The sequence below is a fragment of the Pelodiscus sinensis genome, chromosome 3 (genome assembly GCF_052426305.1).
Source record: "Pelodiscus sinensis isolate ZL-2025 chromosome 3, ASM5242630v1, whole genome shotgun sequence".
NCBI classification, from domain to species: Eukaryota; Metazoa; Chordata; order Testudines; family Trionychidae; genus Pelodiscus; species Pelodiscus sinensis.
In genome coordinates this window covers 195,590,496-195,616,423 of record NC_143054.1, presented here as the reverse complement: position 1 = coordinate 195,616,423, position 25,928 = coordinate 195,590,496, and the positions used below count along the sequence as shown (strand labels likewise).

The 25,928-nt window shown below is 44.9% G+C and overlaps 1 protein-coding gene across 4 annotated transcripts in view; it reads left to right on the top strand.

Annotated features, from left to right (window-relative positions):
• Nucleotides 1-14,449, top strand: part of CD93 (CD93 molecule) — a 29,052-nt gene extending 14,603 nt beyond the window's left edge. For all 4 annotated transcript variants that reach the window (XM_075925739.2, XM_075925738.2, XM_075925736.2 and 1 more), the window contains one exon: nucleotides 14,015-14,449. In XM_075925739.2, coding sequence (XP_075781854.2) covers nucleotides 14,015-14,153 — 139 coding nt within the window. In that variant the 3' untranslated portion in view covers nucleotides 14,154-14,449. The remainder of the gene's footprint in view (nucleotides 1-14,014) is intronic.
• The last annotated feature ends 11,479 nt before the right edge of the window (nucleotides 14,450-25,928 follow it).

Sequence of the window (25,928 nt, the reverse complement as noted above, 5' to 3'; positions counted from 1 at the left end):
TTCTAGGCAGCTTTTGCATACGCTCAAAACCGCCATGAAAGAGCAGCGCTGTCAGCTGATATATATTGCATCCCCCCCCCCCCCCCCGAATAGAAGAATTAATATAAATATGATGATTACAATACAAAATTTGCTTGGTGATGTCAGAGTTTCTCTCATCCTGGTGAGGAATCCACCCCCGCGCACAAACATCTGCTTTCACGTCAAGAGGATTAAAAATGTTTTCATTTGCTGTTGCCTCCCAGTTCTGTATTCAATCTTTGTGTCTAGCTAGGATGGCTCACTGCCTTGCTAAAGAGATCCCTTGCTCATGTCCACTGCTCTTCTATGATGCTAAGCCTCGCATGTGACATGAGACCTCTGCATGGAGTAAAGTGGGTGACAGTGAAAAACTACCACTGAGGTTATGTTTTTCCCTGTAGAATTAACTGGAGTGCATGTAACTGGAGTTATTTCTCTCCTGTCAGCTCAAGGGAGAGCAGCGACTCTGAAAAATGACACTCAACCTGCTGGATAGAGCTGGGTGATATTTTTTGACTGAAACATGGACATACTTCCCCAACGTATGTTGACCTCGCTGAATTGTTGGTCAGGAAAACCTAAAACAATCCCAGAAAATCTAAAATGTTTTGTTCTGATATTTTCCAAATGAAGCTTTTCTTTGATTTTTTTTCAATTGGAAATGACTTGGTTTTGAAATTTCCCTTTTAATTTTATTTTTTAAATGTGCAACGTTTAAAAAAAATCCCTCAAAACAAAACATTTTCATTTGATGCCAAAATGATCTTTTTTTGAGTCATCAAAATTTTCAAAAATTCCTTTCAGTTTAAACCAAGAACACACTTTTTTCTTGTATCCCCTCTTTTTTTCCCCACCCGCCCTGTCGTGCGGTTCAATTTATGTTAGATACAAGGGAAACCAGGACGCTCCAGGGATACTTAACCACTTTCTTATTTATTGCAAGGTTTAAGCAGTTAATACAATTGTTTAAGTTTTACAAGCCTTAAAAACAATGACTATACATTCTAAAGCACTTAATACAGCTCAAAGCAATGCGAAAGCAATTAATGGAAGAGCTACTATAATACACTAATAAAGCCTAGTTCCCTTACACTTCACCTGTCTGCTACCTACAGTATCAGGCAAGAGGTCGTGGTTACTTTTCTTCCCACGCTTTGGAACACCATGCACTGGTATGACGGGACAATTTACTTCTAGTTATGTCGAGCGGGACCTGTCAGTCCTGCCCATGCCCTCCCATCAATTGTTCTTACTAAGCCCATTTTATAGTGTAACCCTCTTTTTCTTCCCCGGGTTACTTGGGAGCCGGTCACACTCACAGGTGTGCCTGGGCGCCTGATGGTTTTAACATAAAAGGAGATCCTGAATAGCCCAGTGGTGGTGATGTTTAGTTGGGGAAACCCTATCCACTCCCTTGCTGCTGTCCCTTGCTCATAAAGAACATATAATGGCAGTGCCGCCACCTGGCTGGCCCTGTACACACTTACTGGTGTGCCTTGGGAACCTCCAGGAATAAACTTATTCCAGCAATAAACTGGATCTAACTCCAGAACAACAATTACAAATCATAAATAATATCCATCTAATAGATTGCATTAGAATGAACAACCTTTACTTAACTTAAAGAAACAGGATTTAACAAATTAACAGTGAATAACATCAATTAACAAAGTATGCAGAAATAAAAGGAACTTATCTAGCTGCCATTTGTACTACCAATATTTATTCCACCCCAGTGTGCACACCCCTGGACTCAGAGTCCCAGACTCTTGCTTGCATGGGCGCGCTTGAAGAACTGCAGCTGTAATAGAGATTCTCTGTAGGTCGTGTGTATGTGGGTCCAAGCTATGCAGCAGCTCTGGTTCACTGGGTTGGCCTCTCTGCCGCTCTTTAAACGCAGGAGTTAGTCTGTATCTCTCAGGTCTGTCCCAGGCAGCGTTTTCCCAAAGATGCCCAGTTACTCTCAGTCTCCTTCTGTGTGCTGGATGCAGAGTAGCTTCTAGCCACCAGTACAGCCAAAGGGCCTCCTCTCTAGGGCAACCAGAAGCAGCCTGCTAGATCCCAGTTCCAAAGGCCCCTGTCCCAGTCTGTAACTGCAACATAACAGCTCCTGAACTGGATCAAACTCCTCCACAGCAGCCTGGCTCCCTTTCTGCTCCAGAAACAGAGGGAAGAGTCCACAGACTGCTGAGTCTTCCTCCACACATGTGGAGAGACTCAGATTTCCCCCAAAAAAGTCACTTCCTTCCTGGTTTCTTCCAGGGCTCATCGTAATTGTAGTCTCTGGGGCTAGACTGCAGCACACAGGATCTTCCCAGAGAATAAGCAGAGGCACCTTTAGAAAGAGGACTACAATACCAAAGCGAGACTTGGTCATTCTAATAATATTTACCAATTGATTACGTATTGTGTCGGATGCATAAAATGCCCCTATTTGGAGTACATCCTACTTAGGATGTTGCTGCTATGTGCATGGTTGACAGTTGTATGGCTGTATTCTGTAATTTTTGCTCATCACAAACAGAAGCACCAGTACAAGGGTGCTTGTCGTGTGTTCTTGATGTGGTCTCGTGTACCATGCTTAATCTGCATAATTATTCAAAACATTCCTGCCTCCCAAACCTTGCCTACGTGTTTAGGTGCACCTGACCTGAGACAGGCCCGGGTTTTGCTTTTTAGAGATCTGGACTGTGGACAAGGCAGAAATCACCTTTTATTATCAAGGCAGGGTAGTCCAGGCTCCCCTACTCCGCCCCGGACTTGCCAGCCAACTCAAAATGGCTGTTTGCCCAGCCTTACTTGTGTGTGTGGTGCTAAGGTTTTGGGGGGAGGGTCCATCTCACGGTTCTCAGAACTGCAGTCAGCTGAGTTGCTCTTTGAATTTTTTTGCTGTGCACCATGGAAGAATTTGTCTGTTCTTCCAGACTGTATAGTAGGAAGTGGTGTGGGCCCGAGAACTCATTCGGCTAAACTACGTCTGGCTTGGTGTGCTTCCATTTTGTCTGTCACCTGTGTTGTAACCTGTGATAAGGCATGGATCCAGTTCAGAGGAACAACCTGTACTAAATATGGGCATTAGTGCAGCGCTCCCTGCGGCAACAAAAGGAGGAAGATACAAGGCCCCAGCTATCACAGCAGTGCCTCCTCTCTGTTCTGCATTTCCACAGAGAACGAGAATGTGTTTTGGCATCTTATTTTCTGGGACATGCACCCAAAAGAGTATGATGAGCACACGGGGCACATCCTGGCCTCCATTTGTGGGGGACATGTGCAGCATTTTTGCTTACTAATTTTAATAAAAACGAATGCATACAAATATTATTGATGTTCCTGTGTACTGAGAAGTAAAAATTTCTCTCAGTATTACATCACCTGCATATTTTTGTCATGAACAAGGGGGATTTTATTCATTTATTTATTTAGAATTCTTCCACAAGCCATGTTAGAAATGTTAGGAGCCCCTTAGGTAGGTAAAAACTCATCGTTGTGGGTTATTTTAATAGGGTGCCCATTAAACCTGCTCACAGCAAATCGAATCAACAGATCAATAGGGATGTCACCAGTTAACCTCTAGGCATCAGCAGTTTACTGGTTAACCAGTGGCCTGGCCAGATTAGAGAAGCCCCGCCAGGCCCACTGTGCCACAGGCTGGGGGCACTCCAGCCTGACCCACCACACTTTGGGTAGAGGGGCACTCCAATTAAGATAAATAAATTAATGGAGATTGCCTATTTTCTAGAACTAGAAGGGACCTTGAAAAGTCATCAAATCCAGTCCCCTGCCTTCATACCGGGACCAAGTACCATCCCTGACAAACTTTTGCCCCAAATCCCTAAATGGCCTACACAAGGATTGAACTCACAACGCTGGACATAGCAGACTAATGCTCAAACCACTGAGCTATCCCTCTAGCTGGGTAGAAATAGCCTCCCCCTCCCACAGGATTCCATTTAAGTGGTTGTTAAACCTAATGTTTAACCAGTTAACCAATTAAACAGGATTTTACATCCCTACAAGCCAATTATATTTATGCCTCCTTCAAAATGCCTTTACACTGCTGGAGAAGTGTGTTTTAAAAAAAAAAAGTGTAAATGAGTATCAGACCTACAGTTAAATAGCAGTCAGCCAATTGGACTGTGACTTAAAAGAGCCAAGTTCAAAGAGGTCTAGTGTGTGTTAATTTCTAAAACAAGCTAGCTGGGATTCCAAGTTTCATTTCCCAGTAGGAAACTCTTGGAATGATGAATGTGTTTTGTTACCAGCACATAGATAATAGAACTTTAGCAGCTGGGCTTATTGCTGTGACAAAGACCATTTGCGATAGGGCACCCACACAAGATCTAAAGGGCTGAATTAGGCCAATTAACCTATAGGCCAGGGTTCTTAACCTTTTTCTTTCTAGCTCCCTCCACCCCAGCATACTCTGAAAACGCCACGGTCTTCTTGCGCCACAACAACTATGTTTCTGCATAGTTATCCAGTTAAACCCAAGCACACACAGCTATAATATGAAAAAGAAAAGGATAACATGAGTGCAAAAATAAACAGAGTATTATTTTTTTGTTTTACTCGGTGTGGAACTTGTTGCTGAGGCCAGGCTACCGTGGGCTGAATTTATTTTGGTAGATCGCATCAGACATGCTTGTAGATGTCTCGTGGAGGTGCGAGGGGGGGAGGGAGAACTGCTGCTGTAGGCAATACCTGGAGGAAAGCCAGGAAGACCTAATGGGCTGAGAGATCCCATCTGTGGGAAGGGTGGAGCTGGGTTAATAAACTTAGGAAACTGGCAACAATAGTCCTTCCTTGGGAAAAGGGAGGTGGGGTTGGGGTTGGGGCTGCAGAGGCAGGTACCCAGTGGCTAATCCCCAGGAGGAGGGCGTTTCTGCTGGAAAACCCAAAGGCATGGGGTGAACCAGAATGTACAGAAGAAGCTCAGGGAAAGGCCACAAGATTCAGGAAGGAACAGACCTTGGTTCCTGACTAGAGGGTCCCTGAACTGGAACCCAAAGTAGAGGACGGGCCTAGGTTCCCCTAGCAACTCCTGGGACAGTGACACCGACACCATCAGGGCAGTGCTGGAGAAGACTGCCTGAGACCATGAGTGAAGAAGGACTTTGGGACACCCCCTTAGGGGGAACCAGACAGTGATCTGGCCAGAGAGCGGATTCATGATGAGCAGACTGAAAGAGGAAGAAACAGAGTGATAGTCATAGAATCATAGAACCATAGAGCTGGAAGAGACCTCAGAAGGTCATCAAGTCCAGCCCCCTGCTCTAGGCAGGACCAATCCCAACTAAATCATAGTTGCGACTGCTGGAAAGGACAGTGGCCTGGCGGAGCTAATGCCCAGCCCCGTAAGGAGGCGGTACCACCCAACGGTGAGCAGAACGCCCCATCGTGGGCTGGCCTTAGGCCAATTCGCCCGATTCCCCTAATCGGGCCCCGTGCCTAGAGGGGGAATTTTGCTCAACCAAAATTGCTGCGGGGCCCTGTCGAAATTGTTCGAATTGGGCCCCGCACTTCCTAAAGCTGGCCCTGGCACCATGGCATCGCCCTGAGATGGCACAGCACATGAGATCTGGATCTAAATTACATTAGTCTCAATGTCAATGAGAATCTGTCTGTTTTTGCTGGGTGGGGCGTTCATTTCCTCAGTTATCTGACATCTTGCCTTTTTCCTCTGTCTTGCAAAACAGCGTCAGAAGACATCCGAGTTCATTCCTTATCCTGTCTATCCTGGTTCTGACTAGCTGCTTTTTCTCATAGCTGCAGATGTATTTCAGTAGGAGCCACTCCCCACAGGAATCCCAGCAGTACCCCTGTCCCACCTTACTCTAGGGAACTGAAGGCAGATTCCTTTGTAGCCATGGGACTAGGAGTGGTCTTGGGACTTCGAGGGCCTCTTGTGGACTAAGTTTTATCCTGCAAGGTGCTGAGCTCCTCTGGGAAGCAGAGAGTGGGAACTGCATGTGCTACAGAAGATACTTAGCATTTGATTCAGCACCACTCCATGGGCCTAATTCTCCATTTCCAGGCCCCTTAGGGAGTGCTTTACAAAGCAGGGGTAAATAGGGTTGTTGGGTGTCCGGTTTTGAACCGGACAGTCCAGTATTTGAGCTTTCTGTTCGGGAAACAAATTGAGACAATAGGAATGTCCGGTATTTTCTAAATAAGATGGAATGTAGATTGTGATGTAATGTCAAGTGTGCCTGGTATTTTTGTTGAAACCATCTGGCAACCCTAGGGGTAAAACATAAGCACTGGCATCCGTGATCAGAGTTTGATGATTTGGCAGCATGTTGTGCCCTCTTGGCACAGGGTAGATAACGACATGAGGGGTAAGTGAGTTAACTGTGCAGGGCTGAGCCTGATGTTTAGAACGTGGCATCGGCAAATTGGTTCTAAATACTTAGAACATCCTCAGAGAAACATGGGCCAGGTTTCTTCCATTTGCCCGTTCTGGAATAGAAACCTGGCAGGCCAGTTACAGAGCTTTGGCTTTTACACATTACTCATTACACACAACACTTGTCTGACAAAGTCGTCTTTTCACTGAGGTCAGTGAGCCTTGGATCAAACCTGAAAATCCTCGAACAGGGATGGCTGCATTTGGGTCAGAAGGAAACACCCTCGATTCTCAAACATGCTTCTGCTCCAGGTTGATTTGATTATCCTCAGCATGGCCACGCTGCTGAACCTTGAGTGGTCCCATTTGACTAGCTCCTCGGGAAGAAAGTAAAAAATGAGCAGAGATTTCATTAGAATGCTTCTTTGCTCCACTCTTGCTCCATCAACATAGGAGACGCTTTGAGATCATGGCCTATTTGTCCCAATGAAGCACAAAGACTCCAAAATAAAAAATATGGGCCATTGTATAAACTTTTTGCAGATTAATGGTTTGATTTAACATAACAGTGCCATAACAGTTTAGGCTGGCACTTTCAAAGGGACCTAAGTGAATTATGCACCCAAATCCATGGAAGACAGAACCCAGATGACTTGGTCTCCTTCCAAAATCGCAACCTTAATATATCTGTGGCAGGTGCAGGTGCATGCAAAATGCACATAAGGTGACGTTTTCAAAAGCATCTAAACAATTTAGGAGCTCACATCCTTCTGGTTTTCAATGGCACTCATGCTCCTAAGTCACTTGAGACACATTTGATAGTCTCATTCTGAGTGCACTAGTTTAAAATAATTCCCATTATGGTTTTATTTTAAAAACAAGTCAGTCCAGATGTGCAACTGCTGCATTTCTCGTCAAAATAAATGTGCTGTTTGGGATTTGGGGAAGAAAAATTCCAGGTCCCTTTGTCCACATGATAGGCTAATAGATCTGGATTCTCCCACTAGAACAGGAGTTCCCTTACTTTTTGCCTGCATGATGCCATTTTGAGACTTGCTCTTTCCTCCAATTTTCCAAAATGACGGTCTCTGCACCGCGTGATGTCTCCCATACTGAGCAGATCAACATGGCAGCCTCTGAGTAAGGCATTTGTGGAAAAAGTCTGTGCACATTCAGGAGCAGACAGCATCATCTTGTGGGTCGAATCTGGCCCATTGGCCATGTGATCCATCTGCAGATGGTTGTTTGGAGGTAGCTGGGCAGATGCCATTTTTCCATTTGCATAATCCAGCTGAGGCACTTGAATCCAGAAAATCCTTATCAGTGGGAACAGCCTTATCAATCCTCTCTGTGTGAGCTGCTAGGAGCTTATGCCAGCCTTCTCTGATACAGGAATCTACTGTGGCTTGCAAACTCCTTAAACCAGGCCCCTAAACCATATCTTGTTTTATGCCAACCCGAGTACCCTATTGGCACTTGATGAAGGAAGTACGTTTTTGTGAGTTACTGACTCTGTGATGTCCCTAGTGTCACCACACAGGACCTTCGTAAGTCCTGGCCTCATTTGCTTAACTCTGTGATAAGAGGCATAATGGACTCATTTTTATACAGAATATCTGCTTCAGCCTCCAACCCGTGGACCTAGTGATGGGAGTCTTGGTTTGCAATACAGGCAGTCCCTGGGTTACGTACAAGATAGGGACTGTAGGTTTGTTCTTAAGTTGAATTTGTATGTAAGTCGGAACTGGTACATATTGTAGGGGAAACTCTAGCCAAACATTTCTCCAGAGCTCAGTTATTCTCCCACACCTCACTTCCCTCGGTCCTTTATTCTCAAGCTGAGGTGTCTGCTGAGAAAAGCCGCTCCGCGTCTCCCTGGTCTGCTGGCGGGGGCGCTAGCTTCGCGTCTCCCTGGTCTGCTGGGGGGAAGCAGCTAGTGCGGGGTTGCCTCACATCGGATCCCTACTTACAAACGGGGTAAGTCAGATCCATGTAACCCGGGGACTGCCTGTTCTGCAATACTGGTGGGTTAACCAGAGTAGGGGTGTTATGAACTTGTGGGTTGTGGAAAAGCATCTCTCTATGAACAGACTGTATTCAAATAAAGTAAAACACAAAAATGTGTGTAGAGATTGATCCTTTGTGATGAGCACATTCCCCCTTCCTCAAAATTTCATCCCAGAAATATCTGTAAGAATTACAGAGGCATGAACAATCAGAAAATACAAATGTTAATCTTTAGGAGTAGTGGGGTATCTGGTACTTATTAGTATAACATTGTTTAGCTGCATTAATATGTATACATAGTTTTATCTACCCTAAGCATTCAAAATCATGATTAGTTTTAAATCTCATGATTTTGAAGTCACACTAACTGTGAGTTTTGTCTGTGGGCTTTTGAAGCTGTGGGGTTCATATTTTCCGGTTTTGCTGCTTAACCACAAAACTCAGATTTTTGTTGTTGGTTGTTGTTTAGTTTAAATAAAGATGAGGTTTTTTCCCCAGTAATATTATGATTCCAGGAGCTGTGGCTTTAAGAATATCACCAAGTGTCACAAGATTCATAATATAATTCCAAAAGCTGGCAACAGCGATATCTGCAAGCCTACATACACATGTAGGCATATAGCTGGTGTAAAGTGGAGACGCTCCACTCAAGTCAAAGGAGGAATGCTGCTTTACACCAGGTATGGATCTGCCCCTAAGACCTGTATCAAGAAACCACGCTGTATTCCTGTGCTATTTCCTTCTTGTGACTTACAATTTTTTTCATTGTAGTTCTAAAAGTGTTCCAAGTCAGGTGAGAGTTTGACTTGGATGGGCTTCCTTACTGTTCCTAAACTGGCCCACGTTTCAGTTTAAAAGAAGGCTTAGGATTTCTTTTTTCATCTTTCTAGGTACAGTGTAGTAAGTGGGAATTTCTGTGGCTTTCAAAAAAAAAAATTGGTCATGCTTGCGTTCTAAACATAAAAACTTTATTTTAAAGTCAATTGTGAAAACCCTGACGTAGAATCATCAGGCAACCAGTGGTCAGGGAAAACTTTGAAATATCCCCTCTTGGCATTCCTTTGATATGAAAATGACAGTGACATTTGAGATGACTCAGATGAAAAAAATTAAAGGCCCCTCTTTTGTTATCAGACTGGCCACCTGGCAACGTCTTACCATAACTCTGTAAACTGCACTGCAGTATGATTGAGAGACTGCTTTTAATCAGCCCTCACAATGGGAAAAGAAGTACATCTGGAGGAAATATCTCTGCGTACATTGAGAGTATAAGGTCAAAAGAGTCCATCTTGTCTGATCTCCTGTGAATCACAAGCCTCCAATACCACCGCACACTCACACATTAAATCAACCACCGAAATTAGACCTCCGTATTACAGCCTCCTATCCTGTCACAGGCAAAGAACAGGAGGGACTGAGTGCTTTGAGGCCCCGCAATGACAGGGAAATGATTAAGTGAGAGATGTCCAGATAAATCTGATACGTCACCTGAACCTCCATGTGGCATAAGGCAAAAAAAAAATCAGACTGTGAAATCCACATAGAAATGTGCTTTGAGTGAGTTGAAGCTGAAGATCATCAGAACAAACAATTATGTTTCCCACAGAAACTTTGTGCAGCTTTTCAGCTGAGGAGCAAGGTTTGTGTGTACAGTCTCCTGCTTTATTTGAGCTGGTTGGAAAATGACATCATTTCCCCCCAGAAATGTTTGAAATAATTCATATTGGGCAGATTTCAAAAGAATGTTTCAGTTTAAAAACATTGAAATGTTACTGAAAATATTTGGGGTTTTTTCAAATGTTTCTTTTGTTTTAATTTGTAGCTTTATGTCATCTCTGTTCTTTTTGATCCCCTTCTCACTTTGCATTGAAAATGAGGAGCAAATGAAGAGGCAAAATACAAAAAAATGAGAACTTAAAATGTGTGTGGGGGGGGGGGGGAGTTTGTTTACTCTATTTTTTTTTTTTAATAAGGCAATTTGGGGGGAAAGTTGAACTCAAAATGTTGACCTGCTCTGTCTCAGACCCACATTCTGCCCCTGTGGTACTGAAAAATCTTCAGGTACAAAAACAGCACAAACTATCCTTTTCTGTGTTGTCAAATGCTGATGGCATTTTTCTCCCAATAAGGTGTGGGGGTTTTTTCTGAATAAGGGCATGCTTTAACACACCATGGGAATGTTCCCTTTAAAAGCAAACAAGTGGGATCTGGAAAGAGAACAGATTATGGGTAAACTATGCCCCTTTAGGGTGAATTATTAATAGAGTTGGGAGGAGGGGACTTCAGGGCACTAAAAGTACTGGGAATTGAAGTCAAATTCCGTGAATAGTTTTGGTGGGAAGAAAAGGACTTTCTTTAAAACTATCAAACTCGTTTCAAAGTCAAATTTTTCAGCTTTTTGTTTCTAAATGATAATGTGTTGAAAGGTTTAGCTTATTTTTAATAGATGAGTCCCCACCCTTCAATGCAACAATCTCCCAAGAAATCTTGATCTTGGATCCAAAAATTGGCAGAAATCAAAACAAAAGCCAGAATTTGTTTAATGTCTTTGTGCTTGGGCTAACATTACATTTTATTTTTGTTTTGGTTCCCCCTCCCCCCCATTCAGTATCTGTTTGAAACTAACCAACATTTTTAGAGGATTTTTTTCTTTGAGCCCCCACAGCAAAAATCAGGTATTCACCAGTTCTAATTATACCATGGGAGTGATTGACAGCTGTCTCATAAGTCTCTTTGTCCTTGTTTTCTCTGCTGTCTGATACTAATGGTAGTCATTTGCTCCTGTGCAAAGTGATTATAAAGTATGGTAACGCTGCGTATCCGCTTTGCACATATATAAATGGCTACATAAGATACAAGACAATGGAGAATCATGTCTCACAGGATTCCTAAACATTACAAAAAACAGTGACGATAAGGTTTGGTTGGTTAACTGTGACCTAACCACAGTCTTGTTTTCCCCAGGATTAAACATGACCAGTTAAAGTGAGGGAAATAGTGTTAACCTGCGTCTATACTAAGTGAGGATGTAATAGTGTAGTTGATTAACCGATAAACAAATGCTTATAGGTTAATGCTATAGACTACACACATTCTCTCTCCCCTTGCCAGTAAATTTTTTAGCAGGCTTGCCAGCAGCCCAGCTCAGTCCTGGCTTGAACTGGATCCTGGACCTACTCCAGCTGTGCAGTTAAAGCGTATTAGGAGCCAGGAAGACAGGCAGCCTGGCTCAGTTCCGGCTCATGCCAGGTCCAGGAGCTCAGCCGCCCCACCCTGCACCACTGCCTCTGTATCAGAGGCAGCAGCATGGGGTGACAGGCAGCTGGTTCACGAGAGGAACTATTTTTTAAACTGACACAGAGGCAGGAGCATGGAGTGACGGGGGCTCTTCGGGAGTGGGGCCGGAGCACACTAGCTGCAGGCCCCGCTCCTGGGGACTATAGAATAGTCAAGTACAGGCAGTCCCCGAGTTACGCAGATCCGATTACGTTGGATCCGCAGTTACAAACGGGGCCCTCTCCCTGGTCTCCAGCAGACCAGGGAGAGGAAGCAAAGCGGCGCTGCCCTCGGGCTCCGGGGCTTTGCTCTGCTTTGCTCCCTGTCCCCCTGGTCTGCAGACCAGGGGGATGGGGAGCAAAGCGGCGGAACATGCGGGCAGCGGACCCCGTGCTCCGTGGCTTTGCTCCGGACGCCTGTGGTACAGCAGCTGGGGCGCTGCCGGTTGGTCCCATAGCGCCGCTCTGGGCGCTACTGGACCAACCCGGCAGCACCCCAGCTGCTCTGCCCCAGGCGTCCTGATTCAGCCACTGCTGGTCAGAATCAACTTAAGAACAAACCTACAGTCCCTATCTTGTACGTAACCCTGGGACTGCCTGTAACAGATAAAATTTCATGAGGTTAATCTATTATTCAATTAACCGATATTTAAGATCCTTAATCCTAAGAAGATGGTCTTGTTGTGATGAGGTGACATAGCTAGTCCTAACCTAGTCAGCCTCTTTCCTAATCCACACAAATCCATGGTGTGGCAATGAAATCGCACAAGCATTTGTCATGTATGCGTTAGGGCTGAAATTTTCCAAATAAGCTCACATCAGCAAAGTGCTGGTGTGTCATTGCAAGGCCTTACCAGAGCTGGCAGGGAAAAGGGTTATATCCCCTGCAGAAAATGTAGATGAAAATGGACTGAAATGAAAAACTGAAAACCAAACCACCTCACTTTTTGGCTAAATTCTTGTTTTTTATGTTTTCAAGGAAAGCAGTCGCTTCCCACGACTGGGTTTTCTCTTAAATAAAAATGAACTTTCTAGAGGAAAAAGTTTCACTAGAAATTTTTGACCATCTCTAATCAGCAGGAGTTGGGGGTCTTTATATGCCCCGGTATATCCCACCTTGTATAGCTGTTGCTGTTTACCACCGCATCTGGCCTGCAGTAGAGCCCATTAGAGAAAGCCAATAGAGTCCAGTAGCCACTGGGAATTCCTGGTAGGAGGGTGTTCCTTCCTAGCCCTCTCAGGAAATCAATTTACATCTTGACACATGAGGGTTGGCACAGGGCAGTTCTTGGTGAACTGATGACTTTGCAAAGACGTGGACGTCCCAGGCGCACCCTAGATGAGGGGTTTTCAAGCTTTTTTTTTTTTCTCGTGACCCAGTTTAAGAAAATTGTCCATGCTGCGACCCAACGTAACTTGACTAGAGCGTGAGCTACGGGGTGGCACTGAGCATGGAGCTTTGGCATGTAGGAGAGGGCTTGAGATTTGGGGGAATCGGGACTGGGGCAGGAGGGGCTGACCTCGAGCATCTCCTGGGCAGGTTCCCAGCCAATGGGAGTGCTAATGCTTGGGGCAGGAGTAGAGCACGGAGCCCTGTGCACTCTTTGCTCCCCCACCAAAGTAGCTGGATCTGTTACCATCCGCTTCTGGGGTGCAACACAGTCTGCAGTGCCAGGACAGGCATGTTCTTGAGAAAACTTTGTAGATCTACCTCACCGCTGTGTTATTCCGGTCGTATGACGGCATAGAGCTGGGGTGGTCAAGCAGAAGCTCCTCCCCTAACTTCTCCCCGTTCTTCACGGGTGGCACTGCAGTAGGGTGGCAGGACTAGGAGTTTCTACCCAGCAAAGAGGGGGCTTTTGGGGCCCTGCTGGGGTTCAGGGCTTCAGTGGGAGTGGGGCTGAAGCCCTGAGCCCTGTTTGGCCATCCCTGATATAGAGACACTGAAATCAGAGGGGTCACCCATCATCCCAGTCAATGTTCCCTCTTCTTTTTTTCATCCATGTGTGGAATAAAATGTATGTGCGCTGAACGTGTGGCTGTGCACCACCAAAAGAAACACATGCTGCCGCCTGGAGACAGCTGTGGGAACTTTGCCAATCCGCTGGGTGGCTTTTGCATCTTTGGTGGGTGGCCGCCCAAGCGTTCAGCTGTCAGGGAACATTGGCTGTAATGCAGTGATGAATTTTTCTGTACATTTCATCACTGTCACGTCAGCTGAATTGCTACCCCTGGAACATGGCTACTGCTCAGTGCATCACATCCTCAGCCATAAAGAAGCAGCAGTGTCAGTAGTCTTTCTTCACTGGCTGCCGCCACAGCTGTGGAAGTGCTGGCAGATGATTGTGCTTTTTTTTCTTTTCAGTATGGCATTCGGAGACCTCATGAGGCTGACTCATCGGACTGATATGCTCCTTTACCTGTTAGGAAGACCCGGGAGGGAGAAAGAGCAAGGGGATGCCTTCTGTGAAACAGGAAATGGAGAAGATATTTTGCAGCTCTAATTACTGTTCTGTTCTAAATTAAAACACAACATTGGATTGCAAGTTCCAAAGCAAAATCAATATTGCGCTGAAAGGCCCCAGGGACAGACCGGACAATAAGTGGTGGAATCTGAGGTTCTGATCCAACAAAGCATTTAATCGTGAGCATAACTTTGAACATCCGAAGAGTTTCCCTGCAGTCAATTGATCAACATGCACGCTTACATTTAAACATGCATTTAAGTGCTTTTCTGGATTGCGGTCTCAGCCATCTCATTTCCTAGAGCGAGAGCCTGCCAGGTACGCCCTCCCACTTCTGCGGGGGCTTTTAATTTGGTTAGAAGAAATTTGGAACATCTGTCTCATACCAGGTCTCCGACATGGCTCCAAGCCTGTAGATCATTCCACCTGCAGCCTGAGTGAGGAGATGATTTGCAGCTTTGCAATTTGCACTGGAGTCAGCTGGCCTATTCTCTGAATAGGCTGATGTGTCATGGAGCAGGAAGCGGCAGCCTTCCGGAGCCCAGAAGGCCAGGTGTATTTCGCTGGCTCTGGAGCTATTTGTACATAACTGCCTAATGTTATTTCAGGAGTCACTAGGTGGCACTGGTATACATAATCTGGCAAAAAACACTTTGGGTACATCTACACTGCAAATCGAAATAAGAGACCCTATTTGACCCCCGCAAATTGCAAATCTTATTTCAGTTTTATTTCAAAGTAGGGTATTTTCAAATTTGGCGCATCTACACAGTGCCAGATTTCGACATAAAGCACTATTTTGAGACATCCCTTATTCCTTATGGAATGAGGTTTACAGGGATGCCGAAATAGCGCATCCGTTATTTCAAAAATTATTTCAAAATAGTGGTTGCATTCCTTGGGTGCGGGATAGCTATTTCGGGACATCTCCGGTAGCTAGAAATAGCTATGCAGTCTAGACATACCCAAGAGTGTGAGCCGTGTTCAGTCTTTGAAGAAATGCTGTATTGTTGCTAGTGTTATGATTAGCACCCTGCAAAACTGCAGCGATCTGCAGATCTCCACATCCGTTTGCTGATATCCACTGTATATCCAAAGGTGTCCGCATCTGCTGCTTTGGATATCCACAGATCGTTTTTGCAGATGTGGATACAAATTTTGCATCCACACAGGGCTCTAGTTATCATGGATATTCTTTGGGGGGAGCTGCAACAAATAACAAGAGAATTTGTTCTGTGCCCTAATCTCAATAAAGTCAATTTTGGATGCAGAGTGGCTTCCTAAGAACTACAAAGTGGTGTTCACGCTGAGATTTCTCAGAGGGGACTGCCTGCATGCTGTTTGTGACCACTCCATTCAAGGACTGGAGTGTGACATGTAAATAAATTACACTAAGGCATTGTCTACACTGAGTTTTTGCGGCAGAAAATATGCTAATGAGGGACTCATTAGCATAAGTTGCAATAGCATTAGCATATTTTCTGCTGTTTCTTTTTGTGCAAGTGGTTTTTGTACAAAAAGAAGCACTTTAGCCACTTCTGTTTTGCGTAAAAAAAAAACCGTTTTGCGCAAGATCCTTACGCCTCTGAGTCACTCATTAGCATGAGCTGCCAGAATTGGGCCTCATCCTCCCTGACTGAATTGACCTCCTTATCTCTAACATTACTCTTGATTGGAACTCTTTTCTTATGCCTGTATACTTATACCTGCCTCTGGAATTTCCACTGACGAAGTGGGTCTTTGCCCACGAAAGCTTTTGCTCCAACAAATCTGTTAGTCTATAAGGTGCTACAGGACTTCTTGTTGTTTTTGCAGATCCAGACTAACACGGCTACCCCTTCTGATACTTGGTAAAAGACAGCAAACAAAGGGGAGGAATAAAAGGTCAGTTTTCAGAATGGAAAGAGATAAATATAGGGTCCCCTGGGGTGTGTCTAGACTACAAAGTTTTGTCGACAAAACCATACCTGCGTCTACACTACCACTGAGTTCTGTTGACATAACGTCGACAGAACTCAGCAGTTTTGTCGACGCTGGTAAACCTCATTTTACGAGGCATAACGCCTTCTGTCGACAGAGTTCTGTTGACAGAAGGTGTTATTGCATGTAGGGTTGTGTCTAGACTACAGGGTTTTGTCGACAAAGCAGCTTGCTTTGTCAACAGAACTGAATGTAGTCTAGACGCTCTTTGTCGACAGAAGCTTTGTCGACAGTATCTGTCGACAAAGCTTCTGTCGACAAAACCCTGTAGTCTAGACGTACCCCTGGGGATCTGTACTGGGACCAGCGCTGTTCAACGTATTTATAAAGGAACTAGAAAAAAGTAAACAGTAAGGTAGCAAAGTCTGTAGAAGATGCAAAATTATTCAAGATAGTTAAGTCCAAAGCAGGCTATGAAGAGTTACAAAGGGATCTTGCTAAAGCAGGTGACTGGGCAACACAATGGCAAATTCTGTGTTACAGATTCAAAAGAATGTACAGTAGACTTCCGATAATCCAGCCCCTTTGGGACCCAGGGGGTGCCGGATTATCGGATATGCCGGAGTATACGGAGGTACTCCAGAGGGGTGCTGTGATGGGTCTGCCGGGACCCGCACTGCGTGGGGGATGGTGTCGGCGGGGAACGGCGCGGTGAGGGGCAAACCCGCCGCTGTGTTTCGGGGAGGCGGTGGAAGCCCCGCACAGCCAGCTTGCAAGCAGGGAAAACCAGCCGCCAGCTTGCAAGCAGCGGCGGCAGAGAGGGGGCAAGAGGCAGGCAGCTGTTTAAGGCAGGCATGTCTCTCGCCCCCTCGCCGCCGCCGCCGCTTGCAAGCCGGAGGCTGGGTTTCCCCACTTACAAGCTTCCACTGCCTCCCCGCAACGCTGTTCCCCGCCGACACCCCCGCCCGCCCGCCTTAAACAGCTGTCTGCCTCTCACCCCCTCTCCTCCACCGCCGCTTGCAAGCCGGTGGCTGGGCAGCTCCAGTTGTCCAGCTGGCCGGAGCACTTCCGGGTTCCAGTTGGTCCCGGACTATCAGGAATGCTGGACCACTGGATGCCAAACAATTGGAGTTTTACTGTACATTGGAAAACATTGTCCCAACTATACGTATAAAATGATGGGGTCTAAAATAGGTGTTACGACTCAACAAAGAGATCCTGGAGTTGTTGTAGATAGTTCTCGGAAAACGTCTGCTCAGTGTTCATCAGCAATCAAGAAAGCGAACAATGTTAGGAACCATTAGGAACAGAACAGAAAATAAGTGAGTATGGCTGTTCTTATGAAAGGCCCTAAAATTCTGCTACCGCTCCTCAGACAGGTAACCATAAGAAAACAAGGGAACTGTCTCTTTACTGTCATGGTTAGCGAGAAATTAGCCAAAACGTCGTAACTAATGATATTGTTTACAAAGGGGTCGGGTGCTTCTGATATTGATGTTGGGAATTAAAGCAGTCAGTGGGTTTGGAATCTCCCATTTCACCTTAGCCCCGAAAGGCAACTCAGGCTATGTCTGGACTGCAGGCTTCTTTCGGAAGAAGCTTTTCCAGAAGAGATCTTCCAAAAATACTTCTTCCAAAAGAGAGTGTCTACACAGCAAAAACACATTAAAAAAAGTGATCTGCTTTTTCAAAAGATAGCGTCCACACTGAATGGACGCTATCTCGCATTTAAGCTGTGATTACTATGGATGAAGTGGCCACGAGGGCACCTGTGCCTTTTCCTCTTTCCTCTTCTTTCGAAAGAACTCCCTCTTCCCTGTCCGCACACACCTTTTTCCGAAAGAGCTCTTTTGGAAAAAGGCTTCTTCCTTGTAGAAAGAGGTTTACCAATGTTGGAAAAAAAATCTGTTCTTTTTTTTTTTTTTTTTTTTGAAAGAACACAATTGCAGTGTGGACATAAGTGAAGTTTTTTTGGAAAAACAGCCATTTATCCGAAAAAACTCTGCAGTATAGACATAACCTGAGTTGGGGGAGGTGAAAGAAGAGAGAAGACCCACAAGCCTTTCCAGCACTTTCCAGCAGAGGAAAGTCTATACAGGAACTTCTTCGGGCCCATCTACACTGGTGAGTTACGGCGCTGTGACTTTCTTGCTCACGGGTGTGAGAAAACACCCGAGCACAACAAGTTACAGTGTTTTAAACTTGGAAATATAGACAAAGCCTTAAATAACTTTTCTATTAGGCCTATTTGGGACCAGTCCTTCTCCACTCTGGGGATCAAATAGCTCCTGGCAGTCCCAAGAATACCTCTTCTGCATGCCCACAGAGTAGCTGATAAGCATGGGGGAAAGAGGCAAAGATGAAGACCATGAGAGGCAAGGAAGTTGCTTGCATGAGTTCTTTCCCCTCTGATTCCACCTGGCCGGCTCTGCAACTCACCAAAAGGCAGAATTTGAGGGGTTTATATTTATTTCCCCCTGTCTCTCTTTTTTTGCATGGCAGGAGCCAATATCCACAGTCTCCTGTAGCCTCTGTGACTGGAAAGGAACCAGACCTACTGTGTGAGTTAACAAGAATAACATCATTGGAATGAACTAAGTAAAGAGTGATATTGATTTCTTTCCCCGCAGGGAATTCCAGAAGCTAACTGCTGTGATTTCATTTTGTGGTGAATACTGCTTTCTGTTGAAGAAAAGATCAAATACACTTTACTCAGAATGACTGAGCTTTAGATGTTTGGGTTTTTAAAAAATGTTCCTTTAGTGCTGGTTGCACTGAGGGCTCATCTACACAGCAGGGCTAAAGCCGAAATAAGCTCCACAACCTGAGCTACGTCAATTGCGTAGCTGAAGTTGAAATTGCGTATTTCAGCTTTTGGTGCTGTCTGCACAGCAGGAAGTCCGAGACAGAACACTCTTCCTCCGATTTCCCTTACTCCTTGTAAAATGAGGGTTACAGGAGTTGGAGTAAGAAGTCCTTCAGCCTGACATAATGTCGAAATAATGGCTTGCTGTGTAGACACGGACTATGTTGTTTTGGAATAACGTCAATTATTCTGAAATAACGCTGCTGTGTAGATGTATCCTGACAGTACAGGTGAGCCTATATACCACCACTGCTGGAAGGATTAAAGTTATTAAAAGGATAGACATTCTCCAGGAAGTCAAATTGTGCTGAAAAGAGAATGCAATAAAGCCATCACTGAATGCATGATCTAAAGTTTTGTGTACTGGTCAAAATGTTGATATGTATTATAGGTTTTATTTATGGTTTGTAAAGTGTTTTAAGGATTAGAAGGCATTCAGAGGCCCATGCATTCACTGCCCATGATTGCAGCTTGAAAAGGGAAATTTAGGGCCTGATCCAAAGTCCAGTGCCATTCATGAGAGCCTTTCTATGGCCTTCAACGAGCTTTGGAGCAGGCCTTCATGCAGCAATTTCACAAAAGACAAAATTAGGCAGTCATTTGGTCTGCCATGTGACTGCAGCATATGGGGATTGTGGAGGGAGAAAAAGGGGTGCGACCACCCTCTCTAATTGAGTGGGACTGTACAGTCCTGAAATGTAGATTTCAAGTGCTTGGCTGAATGTCTTCAGGAGAGACGGTTTGTCCAGGAGTCCCCTCAACACAGTTCAAATTTACTGCTTAACAATGGTCAAAAACAAACCATATCAACTACAGCGCAGTGCAAACTCCTGCTACTACTGCATCATTCACAGCCCCAGAATGAGTGACCCACATGGTACAGCCCAAGGGTTCACTCACTTCATTGCTTAGCGACCCCCTTCTGATAACAAAAATTCCCTCTAATCTTCTCCATCCATGTGCAGTTTTTTACATCCATGTGTGGAATAAAATGTATGTGCACCGAGGCACGTACCAATGTGCACCATCATCAGAAACAAAAAAACCTAGCTGTGGGCATTCTACTCTACTAATCAGCTGGGCGGCATTTGACTCTCTCTTGAGTGGCTGGACAAGCACTCAGCTTACAGGGAACATTGGCCACGACCCATTTTGGGATCTCCACTCACACTTTGAGAACCACTGGTATTGCCAGTCTAAGTCATAAATTATCATTCCAGTGGCATGTGACCTGTTACACTCCTCATGTGTTCCCAAATCGTGGAAATGAATCTGCTTTAGCGTTGCAGTCCAAAGAAGAACATAACACAGTGGTAAGCTGATATTTCAGTTTTAATGATTGTTATTAAATATAGAATATAAAATGTGTACATACATATTCAATTGCCCTCCCTAGTGTTTTCAATGCCATGTGTCCTGGTTTTGCATTTGGAAAGGTGATCACGTTAAAGAGGGAGGAAAAGAGGGGAGTTGTGTATAATCCTGAAAAATATCCTCTTTGGAGCTCAGATAACTCAGCTCGCCAGCAATTGCACCTGCAGGTTGGGCTCAGCTTTCCACCCTGGAGGATACGTTATACATGCAGCAGGCACAGCATGCAAGGGGAGAGTTTATGAAATTCTCTGAGTAATCTAGAGGACAAGTCTGGGTCAGCGCTATTTATTTGGGTTGGGTAACCAGAAGCTAATACAAAAAAGCACAGAGGAAATCCCCGTAGACTGTCTCCTTGGCTGACCCATCTTACCTCCACTCTCCTGCCTCTGCTTTATTTTGCTGTTAATCACTGTATAATGCAAAGGACCTGTGCTGATCCTGCATCATCATTCATATCCCACCCTTCAAGCAAGAGCTAATGGTTTCCAAGTCCCTAGCTGCTAGGAGAAATTTCAGTAAATTCCCACCGAAGCTTTCAGGCTTCGTCTCTTCCAAAAAGAACAGGAGACTGACCCTCCAACACACTCTCTTCCTCCGTTACATGTTTAATATATCAAAGTCATTATCCACGGCTGCTATATATCTCTAGCTTACAAAATATGAAACAGCCTCCATCAGAAAGTGAAAGTATCGGGTAAGGTTTTCTGTTAAGTGAGTTAGCAGACTAAAGACATTACTTTATTGTAATGTGTTTAACCACCGCTGTACTTATTTAACCTCAGCTCAGCATCCTTGGAATGCAAAGCCAAATGCCATCTGCTGGCAGAGACAGGAGTTAAAACAGTAATAGAGATGTAGCCATGTTAGTCTGGTGTAGCGGAAACAAAAAACAGGACTGTGTAGCACTTTAAAGACTAACGAGATGGTTTATTAGGTGATGAGCTTTCGTGGGCCAGACCCACTTCTTCAGATCAAATTGTGGAAGAAAATTGGCACAACCATATATACCAAAGGATACAATCAAAAAATGAACACATATGAAAAGGACAAATCAAATTTCAGAACAGAAGGGGGATGGGGGGGGGAGGTAAATGTCTGTGAGCTAATGATATTAGAGGTGATAATTGGGGAAGCTATCTTTGTAATGGGTAAGGTAATTAGGGTTTCTTTCATGTAGCTCCAAAGCTTGCCTCTCTCTCATCAACAGAACGTGGACCAGTAAAAGGTATTACTTTACCCTCCCTTCTCTCTTTAACGGTGTGTCTACACTGCACCGTTCTTTTGCGATAACTAGTGTTAGTTTGAAATAACAATGTGAGCATCTACACAGCCAGCCCGTTATTTTTAAATAATTTTGAAATTACACACATCTTATTCCAAAATCTGTAAACCTCATTCTATGAGGAATAAGACCTGTTCTGAAATAAGGCAAGTGTAGATGCTGCACTGCTGCTGATTCAAAATAGCCCGTCACCAGGGTCATTCTGTTATTCCTCCCCAGTACCTCCTGGTGCTCTAAATCGAGATAGTACATCTACATGCAGCCTGCCTCGGACTAATTTTGAGGCTTCCTTGCAGTCTAGGGTTACGTCTACACTGGCATGAATTTCCGAAAATGCTTTTAACAGAAAAATTTTCCATTAAAAGCACTTTCGGAAAAGTGTGTCTAGATTGGCAGGATGCTTTTCCGCAAAAGCACTTTTTGTGGAAAAGCATTCGTGGCCAATCTAGACGCGGTTTTCCGCAAAAAAGCCCCGATCGCCTTTTTCATAATCGGGGCTTTTTTGCAGAAAACAGTACTATTCTGTCTACACTGGCCCTTTTTTTCCCGAAAGACTTTTGCGCAAGACTTTTGTGCAAACGGGAGCAGCATAGTTTTTCCGGAAAAGCACTGATGATTTTACATGAGATCGTCAGTGCTTTTCCGGAAATTCAAGCAGCCAGTGTAGACAGCTGGCAAGTTTTTCCGGAAAAGCAGATGATTTTCCGGAAAAACTTGCCAGTCTAGACACAGCCTAGATGTGCTATTTCGGAATAAGCTATTTCAGAATAACTATTCCGCACTTGCTTATTTTGAAATAAGCGTGCAGCGTAGTTGTTCCCTACGATCCTGAGGCCACCATGGCTACCACACCACACACAACACTATATTATGAGCTTTCATGGGCAAAACTCACTTCATCAGATACACGCCAATTCATCTGGTGAATGGGTTTGCCCACAAAAGCTCATGATTCTATATATTTGGGGGACGGGAGGGAAAGTAGTCCTGTAGTATCTTAGAGAGAGAGAATCATGACCTTTCGTGGGCAAAACCACTTCCACAAATGAGTGGAGAAAAAAATCCCCTTTTTTTCCTCCACTCATCAGAGGAAGTGGGTTTTGCCCATGAGTTATATATATATATATTTTGTTAGTCTTTAAGGTGCCATAGGACTTCTCGTTTTTAAATTACAGACTAACACTGAAATGATTATTGCATAGACAAAACAGTGTCAACTTTGACAGGCAAACAATCACCCTCCTTGGTCTTAAAAAAATGTCACCTTGCCCCTGAAGAAAGTCAGGTCTTCCTAACAATGGCTGAAATGATGTTAAAATCTAGGCATGGCCCCACTGGTATCAATAGCAAAACTCCCATTGACTTTAAAAGGGAGACAGAATTTCAGCCCGGAGTTTTCCATTGAAGATCCCTCAAGAACAGACCTAGGGAGCGGAGGATATTGTGATGGCTGGCATGCACTTAGCTATCTTGTACTCCCCTCCCTATGGGCTCTGCTCGGGGGACGAGTCAGACCCTTGGAACTGAATTCTCTGCCTGCTCACAAGAATGGTGCGGACACGCCTGGGTGAGCTGGTACTTGGAGCACTGAGAGGATTATAAGAGGACGTCAGGTTCAGAGCTTGGTAGGGGAAGAACTGAGCCATGGGAGATTCTGAGCAGTGAGAGCTGGAGAAAGAGGGTGTCTCAGCCTAAGGGTATGTCTACACTACAGAGTTTTTTGGGGGAAACGGCTGTTTTTCTGAAAAAAAAAGTCACTTATGTCCACGCTGCAAGTGCGTTCTTTTGAAAGAAAATCAAAAGAGCAAAGGGGTTTTCCAGCATTGGTAATCCTCTTTCTACGAGGAAGAAGCCTTTTTCTAAAAGAGCTCTTTCAGAAAAAGGCGTGTGTGTTTGGGGAAGAGGGGGTTCTTTCGGCAGAAGAGGAAAAAGCACTGGTGCCCTGGTGGCCACTCCGTGCATAGTAACCACAGCTGACATGCAAGATAGCATCCATTCAGTGCGGCCGCTATCTTTCGAAAAAGCCGATTGCTTTTTCGATGCACTTTGGCAGTGTGGACGCGCTCTTTCGGAGGAAGTTTTTTCAGAAGATCTCTTCCGGAAAAGCTTCTTCCAAAAGAAGCCTGCATTCTAGACATAGTCTGAGGGGTTGGGAATTTTACCTTCTCATGAGAGAGGGGGCTGAGCTTGGTGGAGTCCGGTGGGATGGGGTGCTAGGGTTTGAGCTGAGACTTGGGGCTTTCTGAACAAAAGCAGGCAGAGCTGGGAGAGAAGAACATCAGGAAGGTGGCGGGAGGGGGAAAAGGGGGGGCTAATTGTGAGCATAGGTGAAGGGATGTGGGCAGGCATGAAGGCAACAAGCAGGCAAGAGAGAGAGTGAGACAAGAAGGTTCAGAGAAGACACTGAAGGAACTAGAGGGGAACCCACAGTTCTTTACTGTGAAGTGCCTCTGTTTATCATAACCCTTCCTCTGCACCCCAACAACGTCCTGGTTTATCAGTGTGAAAATCTGACCAAACTATAGGGAAGAAGGGTGAAGTATTTGGGAGAGAAGGGTACGGATCCCCCTACACTTGCATTGGGCACCAGCCACCGCTGCGTATGACAATGCTCCAAAACACAAAGGAATGTCTTGGAGTGCTTCTGTTATTTCCGTAGTCAATACAAACCCTCCTCATCCACGGGGTGACCTTTTGTTTCTGCTGAGAGGCATTCCTGGCTAACCGAAGACAGTACTTCTGTAAGAGAGGCAGCAGCCATCCCTGCGTGTTACCGTCTGCAGACCTGAGGTCTAGTCCTAATTCAAGCACCGATTTGCCGCAGAATCTTGGATGAGACACTTCATTTCTCAGAGCCTCGGGTTACCCTCTCTGGCATAACTGAGCTAGCAGGGCACTTTGAGATCCAGCGGTCTGGGGAACAGATGTAGGCCTTCCCCTTCAGTCTTGTCCCTGGAGGGCTGCTATTGCACATGCTGCCCAGCCAGTCAGTTGTGGGGAAGGCAGTGGCGTTGGAAAGTGTTCTGTGCAGTAGCAGGGGAACGGAGCTTGCTGCCTGGCTACCAGTGACGACAGCTGGCGTGGTGGCCAGATAGGAGCAGATGGCTAGGAAGCAGCAAAATGACAGCTGGGAATGGGATCTATTAATGGAATCCACACTCTTGTTTGCAGGCCTCCCACCAAGAGATTGAAATCTCCCACCAAAGGAGCAAATACAGAGAGGCAGCATGAGACCAAGACCCACAGCTGCCCCAAGCCTCAAATCATGTACATAAGAATGGCCGTACTGGGTCCGACCAACGGTCCATCTAGCCCCGTATCCTGTCTGCCGACAGTGACCAATGCCAGATGCCCCAGAGGGAGTGAACAGAACAGCTAATCCTCACGTGATCCCTGTCCTGTCATCGATTTCCAGACAAACAGAGGCTAGGGACACCATTCCTGCCCATCCTGGCTAATAGCTATTGATGGACCTAACCTCCATGAATCTATCTAGCTCTTTTTTGAACCCTGTTAAAGTCCTAGTCTTCACAACATCCTCTGGCAAGGAGTTCCACAGTTTGTGCGCGGAGTGAAAAAAACTTCCTTTTGTTTGTTTTAAACCTGCTACCTATTAATTTTATTTGGTGACCCTTAGTTCTTACATTATGGGAACAAGTAAATAACTTTTCCTTATTCACTTTTTCCACTCCAGTCTTGATTTTATAGACCTCTATCATATCCCCCCCTCAGTCTCCTCTTTTCTAAGCTGAAAAGTCCCAGTCTTTTTAATCCCTCTTCATATAGGACCCATTTCAAACCCCCTAATCATTTTTGTTACCCTTCTCTGAACCTTTTCCAATGCCAATATATCTTTTTTGAGATGAGGCAATCACATCTGTACGCAGTATTCAAGATGTGAGCGTGCCGTGGTTTTATATAGAGGCAGTATATTCTCTGTCTTATTCTCTATCCCCTTTTTCTAATGATTCCTAACATTCTATTTGCTTTTTTGACTGCCGCTGTACACTGAGTGGATGTTTTCAGAGAACTATCCACCATGACTCCCAAGAGCTCTCTACTGAGGAGTTGTAGCTAAATTAGTCCCTGTCATATTGTATGTATAGTTGGGATTATTTTTTTCAATGTTACTTGACATTTATCAACGTTAAATTTCATTTGCCATTTTGTTGTCCAATCATTTAGTTTGGTGAGATCTTTTTGAAGCTCTTCACATTCTGCTTTGGTCTTAACTATCTTGAGCAGTTTGGTATCATCTGCAAATTTTGCCACCTCACTGTTTACCCCTTTCTCCAGATCATTTATAAATAAGCTGAATACGATTGGTCCCAGGACAGACCCTTGGGGGACACCACTAGTTACCCCTCCCCAT